Source organism: Acyrthosiphon pisum, chromosome A1 (assembly GCF_005508785.2).
Source record: "Acyrthosiphon pisum isolate AL4f chromosome A1, pea_aphid_22Mar2018_4r6ur, whole genome shotgun sequence".
Taxonomy (NCBI): domain Eukaryota; kingdom Metazoa; phylum Arthropoda; class Insecta; order Hemiptera; family Aphididae; genus Acyrthosiphon; species Acyrthosiphon pisum.
The window spans coordinates 34748246-34763970 of NC_042494.1; the positions used below are offsets into that span (position 1 = coordinate 34748246).

Here is a 15725-nt window from a genome sequence, read left to right on the forward strand (position 1 = left end):
AATCATCATGATGATATAATGTATATTGTCGAGTAAAATTTTAATAACTATGAATATTTGGTGAAAATTTCAAGGCTCTTAAGTTATTCATTTTTGAATTATAATTGAAAAATAAAAACGGTTTGATCAAAAACTGGTTTTGAGTAAAAATGTACCTATGTTTTTCGATTTTTTTGGATTATTCTGGGGTCTGATAGAATTATTTACTTTTTACCCAAAGTCCAAAAGTTCTATTAGTTATATTACCTAGCATTGTGGGCAAATGCATGGACGTATTTACGGGCGCGGATATGAGGACAAATCCACCCCCATGGCTCTTTAATACGTATGTATTATTACATTATAATTATTACATCGTAATCTGTAAGCTCTCACAGATGAGAGCTTACAAATTACGACTGTCATCCGCTCTCTACAAAAAATACTAAATACGCCACTGGGTAAATGGAATGGAACCACAGATGTGGATATTATATACCTACTATATTATACTATATTATATATTATACACATATTTATATAGAGTAATTATATTACTCTATGGTTAGTTATAGAGAGCCTTATTGTTATACCTATATTATCTAATCTAGGTTTTCAATATAAATTAGTTATATAGTTCCATACCTCGGCCTGGTATTACTAAATTATAGTAATTATTATAAGTATTACTAGTATTACTCAAAGGTTATATAACAGAATAGATAAAAATGTCAATTCTGTAGTTATATCGGATCCATTCTATCTATAACCCACGATTAAAGATAATATACCTTTATCGTGCTATAAGTTATAACCATACGGCATACTTCAACATTTAGAATTGTTCCGTGCTTTGACCATAGAATACCATAGTATTCTATGCTTTGACCGTGTCATAAACTGAGATAATCATCTGTTATCACTTATCAGTAAATATTATATCATTTATGCGTGATAAAGAAACTTCGATGTTAGCGATTTGTGTTAAAAAATGTACGAATAAAATGTGTATAATTGTTGTTATTATTTAATGGTGCTACAGTTTGTATTCTATATGACGTAATTTAAATATCATAGGTATAAATACAAAAGGATTTCAAGTACTAATTTTTTTTAGTGGTTTTTATAGAGTAGATATGGTTGGTATGCAAAATTGTACAAACTTATTTTAACTACGTAATTCTAAGGTTTTTAACTAGCAATGTAGATTCAAATCAATGATGGGATAAACGTTTTCATCTGAATCGTTTGTCACGGACAACTAAAATATAATGGAAAAGTTTACTGTTGATTTAGACAAAGTACTAGACGAATTTGAGTTCAACGAGGGTAAGTTTACAATGATGACTTGACTGTCGTTATTCCTACAATCATAATCTATAGAGTGTAATGTTCACTATTTTAATATAGAAAGAGAACAACTCCAAGCATCCATTTTAAATGGACGGTCCAATGTTGTACCAGCAATACAGGTAATTATTTAGTTCGATTAAGTAATAATTTTGAACATAGGTTTATAATAAAATATTTTAGCCACAAGCTCCAGCCATTAGTGGAAAAATGTTACCAGCATCAAGTTATCGTCGTCCTGCATTTGAACCTATAAACTTAGCTGATGCTGATTTTGGTATAGAACCATCAGCTACTACATCTGTTAAGTCTGATTTATTACAAAATGGTTTTGTTGAATCTGTTGATCCTGAAGAAATTACACCACTATTGGATATAGATTTGCCTTCAAATGAAAAATCATTAAATAGTGTAATAGATGTAGTCGATGAATATCAATACAAAGCCATTTAATTTAAATATACCCCCAGACCCTTATGACGGTCAAGAAATGTTAAAAGACTTTCGTCCAGACTTATTAGAATCATATGATTCAGCTAAAGAAAGCGATAAAAACTATTCAATCGATAACATCCAAAGGCTACCAGATGTTGCATCTTGTCCTGTTCTGATTACCTCACCTGATTCATCCAAAGATGATTGTACAATATCTAGTGAACTACAGTCTTTAAACACATCAGAGATTTGTGATATAGATAGCACAAACGCCGATTTTTCAGATTTAGAACTTTATAAGTGTCTTCAAGAATATGAAGAACGAGATGACTTGTTGTCAGTAAATTACAACTGTAGCAGTTCAACCGATGTCCTATCGCCCCGCTCTGAATTTTCTGATGAATTAATTGCTGAAAAACCATTGATATGTGATGATAGCATATCGGAAACAAAAGATACAATTTCATCTGAAACATCCAATGAATCACTTTCAAACAATAACTGCGATGAACCTCAGGAGGATGTAAATGGACAGTTACTGCTTTCTGAAGAAGAAAAAGTAATACTTGAAGAAATACTTGAGGATTCGTCAAAGTTAGAAGTCAGTTTTGAGGAAAGTACAACTGTCAAACAATTAGAAAATGAGTTGGAAAAAATTTTAGATGTTGAAATTGAACGTGAAGTTACAAAAGACAAATCTCAAAAAGATGTATATGAGCACAATGACATTCCAGACTTACCCATTGTTCCTGATTCAAAGTTAGAATTAGAATTTCAACACAATGAAATAATTCAGACTTTTAACCAACAGATAAATGAAGAATTGCTAGAAAAAAACTCTAATAATGAAGTTATAATAGAAGACAAAGCACTTTTATCAGAGTCACAAGTTGAATATGTTTATCCACTGGAAAAAGAACCTACAGATTCATTGTGTAGTATAGAATCAACTGAAACAATATTATTAAAAGACGATAATCAAGTAAGTGTCAATACTGTCACTGACTCTTTAGATTCTCAGAGTACTTGTTCCCTACCATCTGAAGTGATTGGTGATACTATAGAAAATGCGGAAGAAAACCATTTACAAAGACCTAGTACGCTTGATTTAAATGGAGCAACAAATTGTGAAATTGAACTACCGTCAACCTTAAGCACGGGTAAATTAAATTGCTTTATTGTTAGGTCTAAATAAATCTTTATTTAACATTTAAATATTGCATTTTAGATTCAGACTGTGCACTATCATTAATTGAACGTCGACTTGGTAAACTACAACCATATTGGGTACCAGATGAAGCAGCAAAAAGTTGCATGAGATGTCAATTGAAATTTACTGTTGTTAAACGCAGGCATCACTGTAGAGCTTGCGGTGAAGTAAATTGGATAACTTTTGAAAGTAATTTTAGAATATATTTAACAATGATTTTTTTTAGGTTCTATGTTCGAAATGTTGTAATTTACGAGCTCGCCTATCATACATGAATAATAATGAAGGACGAGTTTGTCAGCAGTGTTATAACACACTCGCTAGAGGTAAAATATTATTCTAAACATTAATGAATAATGATTTAATTTATGATAAAGTTTAATTTAAAACATCCCAAATTTATTACAGCATCTCAAGTCGAACAAAAAGTAGCTACAATTAAACATCCAAACCCAAATAATCCCATGGAATATTGTTCAACAGTTCCACCATTACAACAAGTAACTGATTCTAAAAATCAACCCGTGCCATCAGTTTTAGTTCCTGTGAGCGTACTTAAAAGAGAAGGTACATTACATTATGCATAATTCAACATTCCATTTTACATATATGTTTTGATTTACTAGCTTATACATTCATGTCTCTAGTATAGTTATTTATTAATGGTTAACTACTGCACAGTTAAATTTCAGTACCTAAAATCTCTAAATAAATACTTAATAACAGTATTTAATTGTTAGTATTATTACATTATTTAAAGTTAAAATTATTAAGACAGGTAAATCGATTTAGTAATATGTAAAGATAACTAAATAGTTAAACAATCATTAACTAACAACATAAATATAATTTTAAATTTTTTAAATAAATGATTTTTTTAACTTCTAATTTTACAATTTCCAACGAGGTATCTTTATATTGGTTAGAAAGCATATTTTGCTGTAATTTTTCTTGTATAACATTCCTCTTCTACCTTATTTTTTGTTTTCATTTAAATTATTGCTATTCAAAATAATTTTCAAACATTTTATATTTTTAATGTTTTTATCCACAAAAGTATATGAATTGAATGATTCTTGTGTTATTATAACCTATTATTTAAATAATTATAATTTTTATTAATTTTCTGAATTATTACAATAATAATAATACATTACTACATTATTAATAATTTACAACACATTATTGTCAGATTATTTAAAATACCTATAAATACCATATATAGACATTTTAAATATAGTCAGTCTAACTTATTGATCATCAATAATTTTATTGATTTTAGGACGAGTAAAGTCAGATGTTCCTAAACAGGTTATGTTTAGTGATGGTATCAGACCTGGAGGTGATTTAGCAGATTTAGATGGATCATCTGAAAGAATTATACCAACAAGACGACTATCACGTTCATTAAAGAAGCTTAGTCCTACTATTAATAGTAAGTCTTATCAATTATACCCAAAAGTCATCACTTTAATGATAAAACAAATTACAACTGGTGTATTATTCTATATGATCAGAATGTTAAATTATTATGAATAATTTACCAACCATTCAATATTCAATTATTTTTTTTAAAATTATTTTCAGAAATAAGTTTGCTTCAAAATATGAAATTAAAAAAACAAAAATTGACTAATATAATAATTATCTTGAGAGGACATTATACTGACATTCGTTGTCTCTGTCTTACACATCCCACATAATATGTAACATTGCAAATCTATTTATCAGGTTCTTAATACAGTTAATTTTTAGTTTATATTAGAGAAAATTTACTTATTATCAAATTTGTTATGAAGACCACTTAAATTAATCATATAACTTTTTTTTAAATAAAAATATGAAAAAGCCCCTTACCCGAGCACAGTTTATATTCTTCTCTACAAATTCGATGATAGATAAATTCTCTGTAATATTAACTATAAATAAATAAATTGTAGCAAGAATCTGGTAATTTATTTGGGATGTTACATGTGAGTTAGACTAAAGCAACACATCCGAGTATGATGTCCTCTTTAGATCATGCTATAGCCGCTTGTATTGTTTCTATGACTCCACCAGGTTAATTGGATTTGAATCCATTTTATCTTGTTAATTTTAATAAGGTTAAATGGATTAGAATCCATTTTATCTTGTTAATTTTAATACATGGTAAATTTATTTATTGATCTACTTTAACATTTAAATGATAAGAATTCTATTTATACATAAGATTTATTGATATTTAAATTTTAAAGCTATTTATGAGCATTTTAATATATCACATACTTATAATTCACAAAAATTTAAATCATGAATAATGGCCTATAATCTAGGGCCTAGATCAGTGTTTTCCAACCTATGGTATGTGAAAAAAATCTCCTTTGTAAAAAAAATGGAATGGCGCTCACATTAAATATTATTTGATTTATTTGATATATTTAATTTAATTTTTGTGCATTAAATGCTTATACTGTCATAATTTTGTAGTTCCTATTAAAATAAAATTCCATATAATATGACGTAAAAATAACATATACATTTTTGATAAGAAAAAAAGATTATTTCATTAAGTGGTACACGTAAATTTTCCAACTTTGAAGGGAGTAATCAAATATAATAAGATTGAGATCCACTGGCTCAGATAATATTCTAACATTTAAAATTGAAAATAGACCAATTAACTATAAAATTTAAACCTACAACACATGATGGATCTTCTAAACACAAATCTTATATGTTGCATATTTGTAAGATAGGAACAACATACTCAGGTGTAGTACTACCTCAATGGAATAGAAATATGTGATTTAATATCTCTGTCAATCATATAAACATATAACTTGGTAATTCATTCTTATTCTCTTTTTAATATAACATATTATATATCGATCAGTCTTATTTAAAATTACTCAAGTTCTTTTATTTGTACATTTTTAGTATGTTTAAATTAATTTTTTTATCATAGTGACTAAATCTTTTATTTAGTAGAGTAGATTTTCAGTGAATTCAAATCTGAGTTTTAAAAATCCTTATTGAATCACTATACTCTTTCTCAAATATGAGTAACTGTTGCCGGCCATGTGTGTGTGTAACAAACGCAGAGTGTGGCAGTCTCAAGGCTTGCCACCACGTTATTTTTCTAACACAACTGAGATACTTACTATAACGCACTAAATCAAATTTTTGGGCGTGTCCGATTTTTGGTAACGAAAGCTGGCAAAGAAAACCGATGTGTGTAGTCTGACTAATACGGACAAAAATAGGTCGCAATCTGAGGTTACTCTTATTTGAGATAGAATATAGATTAATTAGTACATTAGTTCATCATATTACTACTAAATTCTTATATTACGAATGTAGTTCCCATAAGTTAAAAAATAATTTTGTATATTATATTATATTAAGTGATTTTCTATTCGTCTTTAAAATTATTTAGAACCTTAATTTCAATTTTTAAATTTAGTTATGCTTTTTTTACTTTATTATAATTTGAATTACTGATAAGTAAATAAAGAGGATTTTCAATGGTACAATTTTGTCTTTTTAAAATTTTTTGTCATTATTAATTTTAATATCAATTTTATTTGTGTTATTTATTTTATAAAAATTGTTACAATAGTATTAAAATAAACAGCCAAATAAATTTAAATTTTCAAATATTACTTAGCATTTTAAATATAATAATTAATAAGTATGTGAGTGTTTAACATAATAGAGAGGATTTTTAATAAATTTGCGTTGGTATAGAAGTGTTATGATTCCAATTAACTGTAACATTATACATTTACGATTGAATTTTTGTGAAATTGGTTCTGATCAACTTAAAAACCATCATGATTCATGGCCAATCTCAAACAATTTGAATTTGCGTTTGATATATCAATGGATGTGTTTTCAAGATGCATGAAATTGTGATATTAGTTTTAAGATTAGAACGATATGTTCATGGTAAAAATCAAAATTATTTTTAATAGCCTATCTGAAATTGTTTATCATGGCCTATCCCATGAATCCAGAATCTTTAGTAAGAATATCATGAATTCATGATTCATGACCCATCTAAAGTTAGTTCAAAATTCAAATATTATACTATCAAGGCCAATCTAATAAATCTTTTGCAAAATCATCATAGCCAAAATAATGATAAATCTTAGATACCATGGCCTGTTTATTTAAAGTGAGAATATTATACCACTATGGCACTATAATAAAGGCAATTTTAATGAATATGTAGTAAAAAATAAAAATTAATTTCTGGTAAAAATAACTTTTCAGAAAGTTGTAAAACACCAGTACACGTTTTAGAGTTAATAATTTATTGTTCAGAAGGATACTAAATTTCAAAATGCCTAGTATCAAAACCGTTTTTTGTTTCTTATAAAAAGTTGTGAAATCACGGCCCAACATTTTTTAAATAGGAATAGGGAACAGCTATAGAGATAATGAAATTGAAGATATATTATAAGTAATTTTAGTAATTAATAAATTAAAAACAATAAAACAAATTTATTTTCAAACTATCAATTAGTTTAGTGGGTCGGAACCAGCCTGTTGGTCTTATGTTGGAGACTCTTGTTCTATACCACCAATAATCTTATAATTATTGAATTACATCACCAAAGATGATGTGATCGAATAGTAACTTAAAATAGTTTTGTGATTAAACTAAAAAATAATTATTTATAATTTTTTTTTTTAATTTTTAGATGTTATTGCTGCTAACAGAAGGCCACTAAATTCTCAAACACAAAGTTACATACCAAATATTGGTTTGCCACCAGCAGCTAAGAGAGATCAGGGTGAATTGATATTTGATGACACCGAACGCCCAATAGCATTAAATGATCCAGAAACAATGTTTGCTATCAATCCTAATTTATTTCTTTATGTCAGGAGAGTTTTTTGTAAGCATACTTTGTTTAATAATATTTATTCATTACCTATAATATTATCGCATACATATTTATTCCCAATAGTGGACTGTTGTGTTAAACGTGAAACATGGTGTATGAGTACTGATGGCCTTGCATGTGTTGGTCAAGATGAGGTAGTAATTTTATTGGAGACACTTCCCAATGAAAAACATCCACCTCGTGATATATTTCTCTTCGTAAACAATTTGTATAAAAACGCTTCAACAGGTTTATATTATTATTTTGACAAGAAGAATATTATTATTTAAGCTATTACCGGTTAATATATAATTATTTTATTATTTTAGGTGTAACAGTTAGTGATATGTCCTTTACAGCCCCTGTTAACACTACATTATTGGATTCCAATAACCATGGTGGATTTTTATTTGTAAGACAAACATACCAGTGTATGCAAAAGTTACGTTTACCATCACCCCCTTATTTATTTGCATTGCTTGTTCATCAGTAAGTTATTTTAATTCTTACTATCTTATCTATTTGAAATTAAATTGAGTGTAAGGTCGGGTTCACACCTATGTTTTCTGTCACGTTATTTTCAAAAATTGAGCTCTGCCTAAATCTGGAAATTTTCTGGTAGATTATGGTTAATAAATCATATCATGATTACAACAACCAATCAGTATACAATAATAGGCACAGGACACGACAGATAATGTAGCTGTGAAGCGAGATTTAATCAATATTGTAACTGAATTTTTAAATTCTAAAACCATATTCAATTTTGTTTTAGGTATGAAACTCCTTGGGCCAAAATGTTCCCTATTCGGTTAATGCTACGACTTGGAGCAGAATATCGTTATTATCCATGTATGTTAGTGTCTATTAGAAATCGACCTTCTTTATATACAGAAATCGGTCAAACAGTCATTAAGCTATTAGTAGTAAGTTATCGTTTTTTACTTTAACAAAGCTTTTAAGAATTTGTATCAATTAAAAAAAAAAAAAAAAACAAATTATATGTTTAATAAATAGTAATAAATAAAAATGTATGTGCATATTTTAAAGGATTTTAGACAATATTCTTATGGTTTACCAACCGTTAAAGGCTGCTATATACATATGGACGAAAAACAAATTATGGTGCTATTACCTCGAAACAGATATGATCAAGTAAATATATCATTATATAAGTTTATTAAAGTATTTACTATTACTGTTATTTATTTTAACTTATAAAATATATTCATTTTTAGGTTTCAAGATTGGTATTGGCATCAAATCGCGGAATTTTAGCATTTGGTGCTAACTTCAGTGCAGTTGCTGATTCTCATCTAGTATGTGTTCAGTCAACTAAAGATGATGGAAATTACAATACACAGGCAATTAATATTCACAATAAACCTAGACAAAGTAATGGAAATCATTTATATAACATTAATTGTATTAACTAATCTAAATGATGGGTTATATAGTAACGGGTGCCAGTTTTATTGCACTGAATGGTGATTTAGAAGATGAGGTTAGTACCAGATGGCGCATAGTGGAAGACGGTGTCATGGTTAACATGTCATCACAAAAGATGGCATTGTTACGCGATGCTCTTCGTCTAATGAAAGACTTTGAACTAAATTGTGGAACCAATGATGAGCAAACAGTAATATTCCACTGGACAGAAGACGATGTTAATTTCAACATTGGGTGAGAAATGATAAACTTAATTTATTTATTCTTTAATATTTTGTTTGTTGTTTAGAGTTAAGAGTTGTATTGATGGCAGACTATTAGATGGTGTATACTCAATTAGAGTACATAACGGTGTTGATTATTCAGGAAAAAGACATTTTATTCGATGGACTGAAGTGTTTGTTATACAAGTATGTTACTCCATATGACTTATGTTTATTAATAACGTTAGTTTACCTTAAAACGGCTAAAATCCATTAAGAAATTTGGAGTGTTTCATTGATATTCACTTCTAATATTTCCTGAATTTATAGGGTACTATGAGAAAAACATTCACTCCTTACCATTGAATTAACATTATAATAGTTACCAGATAAGTTTCTTTTATTTTAATACAGTGTGAAGAAACGTCTGATCGTGTTGATGAGCCTTTGGACACTAGTAGAACAGCTGAATCTATATCCAAGGCAACGTGTACTGCTTTGGTTCCACTTTTAGATTTGTTATCTGCAGCTTCATTGACTCCACTGGCCTTACGAATTGTCATCAATCCTGATTCGGTAAAAAAATGTTTAATTTGTTTTTTTTTTTATAACTTCAAGCATAGAAATAATATTGACATTAAATAATATAAAATTAAGATACCTCTAGAGTATATAATATAACTGTTGAATGCTGAAAATAACTAATATATTTCAATTTGGAGTTGAAAATATTTTATTCAATTTAATTTGTGTTATTTGCCAAATATTATAGGTAGGATATGAAGCTGGAAGTGGACAAAATAAACTTCCCCCTTTATATATGCAAAGTTTGGACGAACATCTTGTCCCAGTTGTGAATGCAATAGCAGTTAAAGCCCAGCAGTCATCAGTAATATTGGAACTGGTGTTCAGAGTAATGGAACACTAGGTAGGTTATTCCATAGTGTGTCCATATTTTACCCTTTTAAATATGTACTATTTTTGGTTAAATTTAACTTAATTTAATATTGTGTTGACTATATTTTGTTTACCGAATGTCCCAATACCTAATTATATTTATATATATATGTATAATTTTTATTTTTGTATGGACCTCAAGAAATTCTGGAACAAGAGTAAATTACTAATTTTATTTTAATTCATACAATGTTGATATAATAGTGCATTTTATTAACACTGCAGATGTCAAAAGAATTTCTTGTAGTTTCCTTATTTTGTTGTGATGTGTACCAAAATCATGTTATGTTATCATTATAAATTCATATTATACTAAATAGTAAATAAGAATATTTAACTAAGAATGTTATACCAATTGTTATCAAAATTTATTTAATTATTAGAGTTTAAAATTTTTTTTATATTACTCATGCATTTTAATAGATTACTCAAACAAAATATATCAATAAATATGTATTATAATATATAACATTATAATGTATTTTATACTAACAGTCCTTGAAGTAGATATCTTAAATAATCTATGAATACATATTACACAAGGTGATTATTTTATTGAAGAACACTCATTATTTCAAAACTTAATATTTTATAATAACATTTTAAGTTGTTACAAGATAGCAATTTTGAAAAAACTACTACCTTCATACTTTTATTTTTCGAATAACAACATATTGTATTCCTTATTCCAAAACAAGATATTTTTCAAAGTACTTTTATACATAAACCTAATTATACATTAATCGAATTTTGAACGAGTAGTTGTATGTATTTAAAGTTTAGATGAGAGATACATATTATAACTAATTATCAACTAGGTATTTGTCAAAAATGGGATTCTGTGGATATATCTCCAATCTTCATATTCGTGGCTATGCGAATGGAACAGTTTAGAAGCGAAACTCGATCACAGAATAGATTAAATAATAAAAGATACATATATAATATATAAAGGCTCTAGATTTAATTCACGGACTATTAGATATATCTAAGTCCGTGATTTGATCTATCCTGTGACTCGATCACTTGATTGGGTTTACTAATGATCTGAAGTTTGAACCATAGACCTACTGACTTAGTTAATAGCATAGTAGGACAATATTGAATAGAAACTCGATCAGCTGATTGGGGTCTTGTTTACCTATGATCTGAAGTCTACCTCCGAAAAACATGAAAATGTTACCACGAACCAACATGATTAGGCCCACGAATTAAGATATACAGGTACGGATACATTTATTATACATATACTGGATACGGAACCACGATTTAAGATAATACTATCTTAAATCGTGTACGGAACGGAAAGGTCTTATCAATGTTTTTATGAATACGCCCGCTTCTCACGTTGCGGGCACAGAATAATTTACAGAATTATTCTGTGTTGCGGGTTTCACTTATCACAAGTTCGTTTCGTATCCTGCATATCTTAATTCATGATTAGGCCTAAAGCACGATTATAAAGTGTTCCTTATAATCGTGGCCCAAAGTGACTTGTATTATTAGGGCACTATAGATACACGTATGCTACGCCGCCATTTTGCGACTAATAATGTTATGTGAATTTGAATTTCTCCCCCTTTATTTTGTCATTTTATCATTGATAAATGAGTCGCAAAATGGTGGCATAGCATACCCATTCTATGTAGAGCCTAATTATGAGCATAATTCTACCGTATTATGAGAACGTTTACTGCACCATGGGTGGGATACGCTACGCGGGATCGGCTTGCTTACCATTCACTATACCACGCCTTCTCTGGAAACCGTGTTTCAGGCAACAATCGCCCGAGGGAGACACGATCAACAGTGAAATATCGGCATATTTTCACGACACCGCAGGAACCAGAGTTGGTCACTCTGTATCGATCAAGTTCCAAGGAGGATGTAAAAAATAATAGGTAGTTTCCGTCATGCTTAAATCTTAAATCGTGGTTGGCGGTTGCAGTAAACAAAAAATTGACGCATCATTGCCGATCTGCGATACCTTGGGTCTCTTACCTACACGGGCACACGGCTGACGGCTACTATTACTGCAATGCTACACACGTCTTAATGTCTGTCGTGACCAGCGGGTCTGTGAGCTTTCTAGGCGAGTTTTTTATGATGTTCATTTATATTCCCTCTGTTCTGGGAAACGTAATAAGTGACCATCTATTGATAGTGGTTTCTAGTCGCTACTGGTCATGTTTTAGTCGCGAGTGATTAAATTTTTTTATTTCGACTCAAAACCAATGTTTCTGTTTTTGTTTTAACTTTACGTATTTATTTTAACTTTGTCTGTGATCTCAACCGTTGCAGTGTTTATATGGTCGGCTTACCGAATGCAATTCACTGACTTCTGGCAACACATTTTGATTAAATTTTTTCTCAACGGCCCACAGTTACTTACGTTTCACAACTAATCAACAAACTGGCAGTCTACTGTTTATTTGTTGTATCTAAACAATCTGAAAACAATTGACGCTCCTTAGCAGATTTTAGTGATGCAAAACAAACGAAAATACAACAGATATCCATTATTTATTTATTAAATTTATAATTCAGATTTTATTTGTGAAATATAAACTAATTATATTATGGTAAGCAAAATCATATATGAATTTAAGTAGGTATTATAATATCTTCTCAGAATTATATGAGTTCCGGGTTACTGGTTACCAGTTACTACCTACTGAGTTTAGTATAGCCTTATGAAATAAGCAAAAAAATCTATCGTATTAAAGTTGCTATTTTAGATTTCGGTCTTATTCCACAGGATTATATTGGACAGATTAGGATTCAGTATACTTCTTCAATTTAGTTTTAAATGTTCTTAACCATAGCGTACCAAATTGAACAATATCATTATCTGCTAAGTTGTATGTGTTATTTTATTTATTAGACAGGGAAGTACTACCAAGTACCAAATACTTAATGTTAAAGTTGCATAAGAACAAAATTATTATTGTTCTAATTAAATTATATTCTGATCTTTTGAAAAGCTATAGATGGATAGTTGATACATTTTTTACCTTTAGTTACCCTAAAACTCATAGGTAGTGTAGATTTGTAGAATACATTTTGGTAAAATTAATATTATTCACATATTATGATACCTAGATGTAAATTAATTTTATTTGTTGTATATATTTTGAATGTTTATAATCGAATTGTCAAACTGTTGTCTCTTATTTTTAATTAAGTACCTACTAATATATTTATTTATTTTAAATTTAAATCTGGTATAATTAATAAAAATGTTACATTTTTCTTATATTAATTTAAATTACAAATAAAACATATTATATCTCGTATTATAGGTACTTTCTGAAGGTACTCGGTTTGCACGATTATTTAAATTTCTATACGATGCTCATTTAGGTTATTGTGATTACCATGATATCAAAATGTATGCTTTACCACAATTATTAGGTATCTTTAATTGTGCTCTATACTATTCTGTTCTCATAGGAATAAGAACAGGGGGGGGGGGGAATAATTTTTACCGTGATATTTAAAAGAAAATTATTCTAATCTGTAATTAATTGTCAATAGAAAACCACAAGGTGTTTCCAACTTAAAAAAACTACTTTATTTGATGTTGTAGTAGTTGGCACAAGTCATGATAATCCAGATGTGCTACAACAAAAATTTAACTTATTTTGAAAATCTAAAATCTGATTTTTGGTTGTCGCGATAATCTGGGAAATACTTAGCTAATTATTTTAATTTAATTACTAATATATTAATGTACTAATGTATTAAGTAACGTATTAAGTATTTAATATTTTATGTACCTAATGTTAGTAGTACAAAATAATTAAACTACTTTTTATTTTATTTTAGAATTGAAGTTTATGATTTAATATGTCAGTAATCATAAAATCTGAACCTATTAGTGGAGTAGTGGAGTTGTCATCGGATGATGAAGAAACAGTATCAACACTGTCAACTATTAATAATGTAATTCCTAATAACAGACCTACTGGATGCTCTTCACCAGATTCACATTGTTCAATTTGTCTTGACGATTTAACCAATAAATGTTATACAAATTCATGTTGGCATTTATTCTGTTTTGAGTGTTTACAACGATGGTCTAATGTAAGTTTAAGTTATTCTTAATAATTATTAATTGTTAAAGGTATGTATATTGTGTTGTATCAAAAATGTCTTAAATAAAAATTTACTAGATATTTACATTTTGTGTTAAAAAGTAAGAAGACTGAACTCAATTTAACTTCAGAAAAATTTCATATTCATAGTCTGGAGTCTTTATTTAATACAATCAAAAAAAAATCTAATCAAATATATTATTTTATTTACTTAATGCAGATAATATAAGAATGTAATTAGGAACTTGTTGAAAAGTTTCATACTTATAAGTCTTGATCACAACGTTGATATGTTTTTATATGTCTATTATTTAGTCTGAAGCAACTTGTCCATTATGTAAGAAATCGTTCAATTCTATTTATCATTCATTTGATAATACGGGCTTCCATGAAACATATAATGTTCCTACATTGGCCAATATGCTGACGTAAGAAACACGTTATATTAAAACATTGATATAATATTTTAATGTTTATATTTGCAATGTTTTTCTAGACCAAGAATATACATACGGCCAATGAGTGATTTGGCAGTTGATATAGACAGGTGAGGTACTATTGCTAGTACTAATTAATTGTTTTATATTAAATTTGGATTGTAAAGTATCAATAATTTTTATTATTTACATAATATTTCATAATGTATCAATGTACTTATTATAAAAATACCTGTACTCTTTCAGAATTAGAGTAACTCAGGTAGTGGGTCACATGTCGAGTTTACACATGTACCACCCTATATATCTGCATGCCTCCACCACCCACCCATCATTTATGTATGCGCGAAACTAGTGTGATTTTATTCTGAATAGTGAATAGAGTATAGATGCAAATTATATTGTAGTTATAGTAATATTAATGAGCATCAAGTGAAGTAGTTTATTTTTTAGAATTTTTTAAAATATCCATATTTTTTTTAGTAAACTAATTTAGTGTAATAACGTTTTAAAAATATTATTTTTGGGAATTTCCTGACATGAGTAAATCACTTCAATTATTTACCAAGAGGACGTTACACCGACATTTGTTGTCTCCGTCTTACAAGTGCGTAACAAAGCAAATTGTATGCTTGGCAAACACGTTTAGCTCCATTAGTTTAAAAATTAGAATGAATTGACCTCTCGTAAAATTTTAAGGTAAGATTATTATCTAGGCAATCTCATGGGCTTTT

At 28.6% G+C, this 15725-nt stretch overlaps 2 protein-coding genes across 3 annotated transcripts in view; both read left to right on the forward strand.

Moving 5' to 3' along the window:
- Positions 1–969: 969 nt before the first annotated feature.
- Positions 970–10928, forward strand: LOC100162129 (zinc finger FYVE domain-containing protein 9). The gene is made up of 17 exons (XM_008182035.3): positions 970–1308; positions 1390–1451; positions 1513–2924; positions 2993–3141; positions 3201–3300; positions 3383–3541; positions 4257–4409; positions 7663–7860; positions 7933–8097; positions 8178–8337; positions 8624–8774; positions 8899–9003; positions 9087–9243; positions 9306–9531; positions 9587–9707; positions 9915–10076; positions 10273–10928. Exons 3-17 carry the CDS (start codon positions 1757–1759, stop codon positions 10426–10428), a joined length of 3330 nt encoding a protein of 1109 aa, XP_008180257.1. The 5' UTR covers positions 970–1308; positions 1390–1451; positions 1513–1756; the 3' UTR covers positions 10429–10928.
- Positions 10929–12420: 1492 nt separating this feature from the next.
- LOC100159997 (E3 ubiquitin-protein ligase Topors) overlaps positions 12421–15725 on the forward strand; it is a 12659-nt gene continuing 9354 nt past the window's right edge. For both annotated transcript variants that reach the window (XM_001944747.4, XM_008182037.2), the window contains exons 1-4: positions 12421–13039; positions 14286–14543; positions 14870–14982; positions 15051–15101. In XM_001944747.4, the coding sequence (XP_001944782.1) occupies positions 14307–14543; positions 14870–14982; positions 15051–15101 (401 nt within the window). In that variant the 5' untranslated portion in view covers positions 12421–13039; positions 14286–14306. The remainder of the gene's footprint in view (positions 13040–14285; positions 14544–14869; positions 14983–15050; positions 15102–15725) is intronic.

Bases quoted from the DNA above. Each gene is read 5' to 3' on its own strand.
- LOC100162129 (XM_008182035.3), top strand. From the start codon at position 1,757: ATGAATATCAATACAAAGCCATTTAATTTAAATATACCCCCAGACCCT. The intron at 7,861-7,932 runs GTAAGCATACTT...TATTCCCAATAG, and splicing joins TTATGTCAGGAGAGTTTTTT to TGGACTGTTGTGTTAAACGT. The intron at 8,775-8,898 runs GTAAGTTATCGT...CATATTTTAAAG, and splicing joins CAGTCATTAAGCTATTAGTA to GATTTTAGACAATATTCTTA.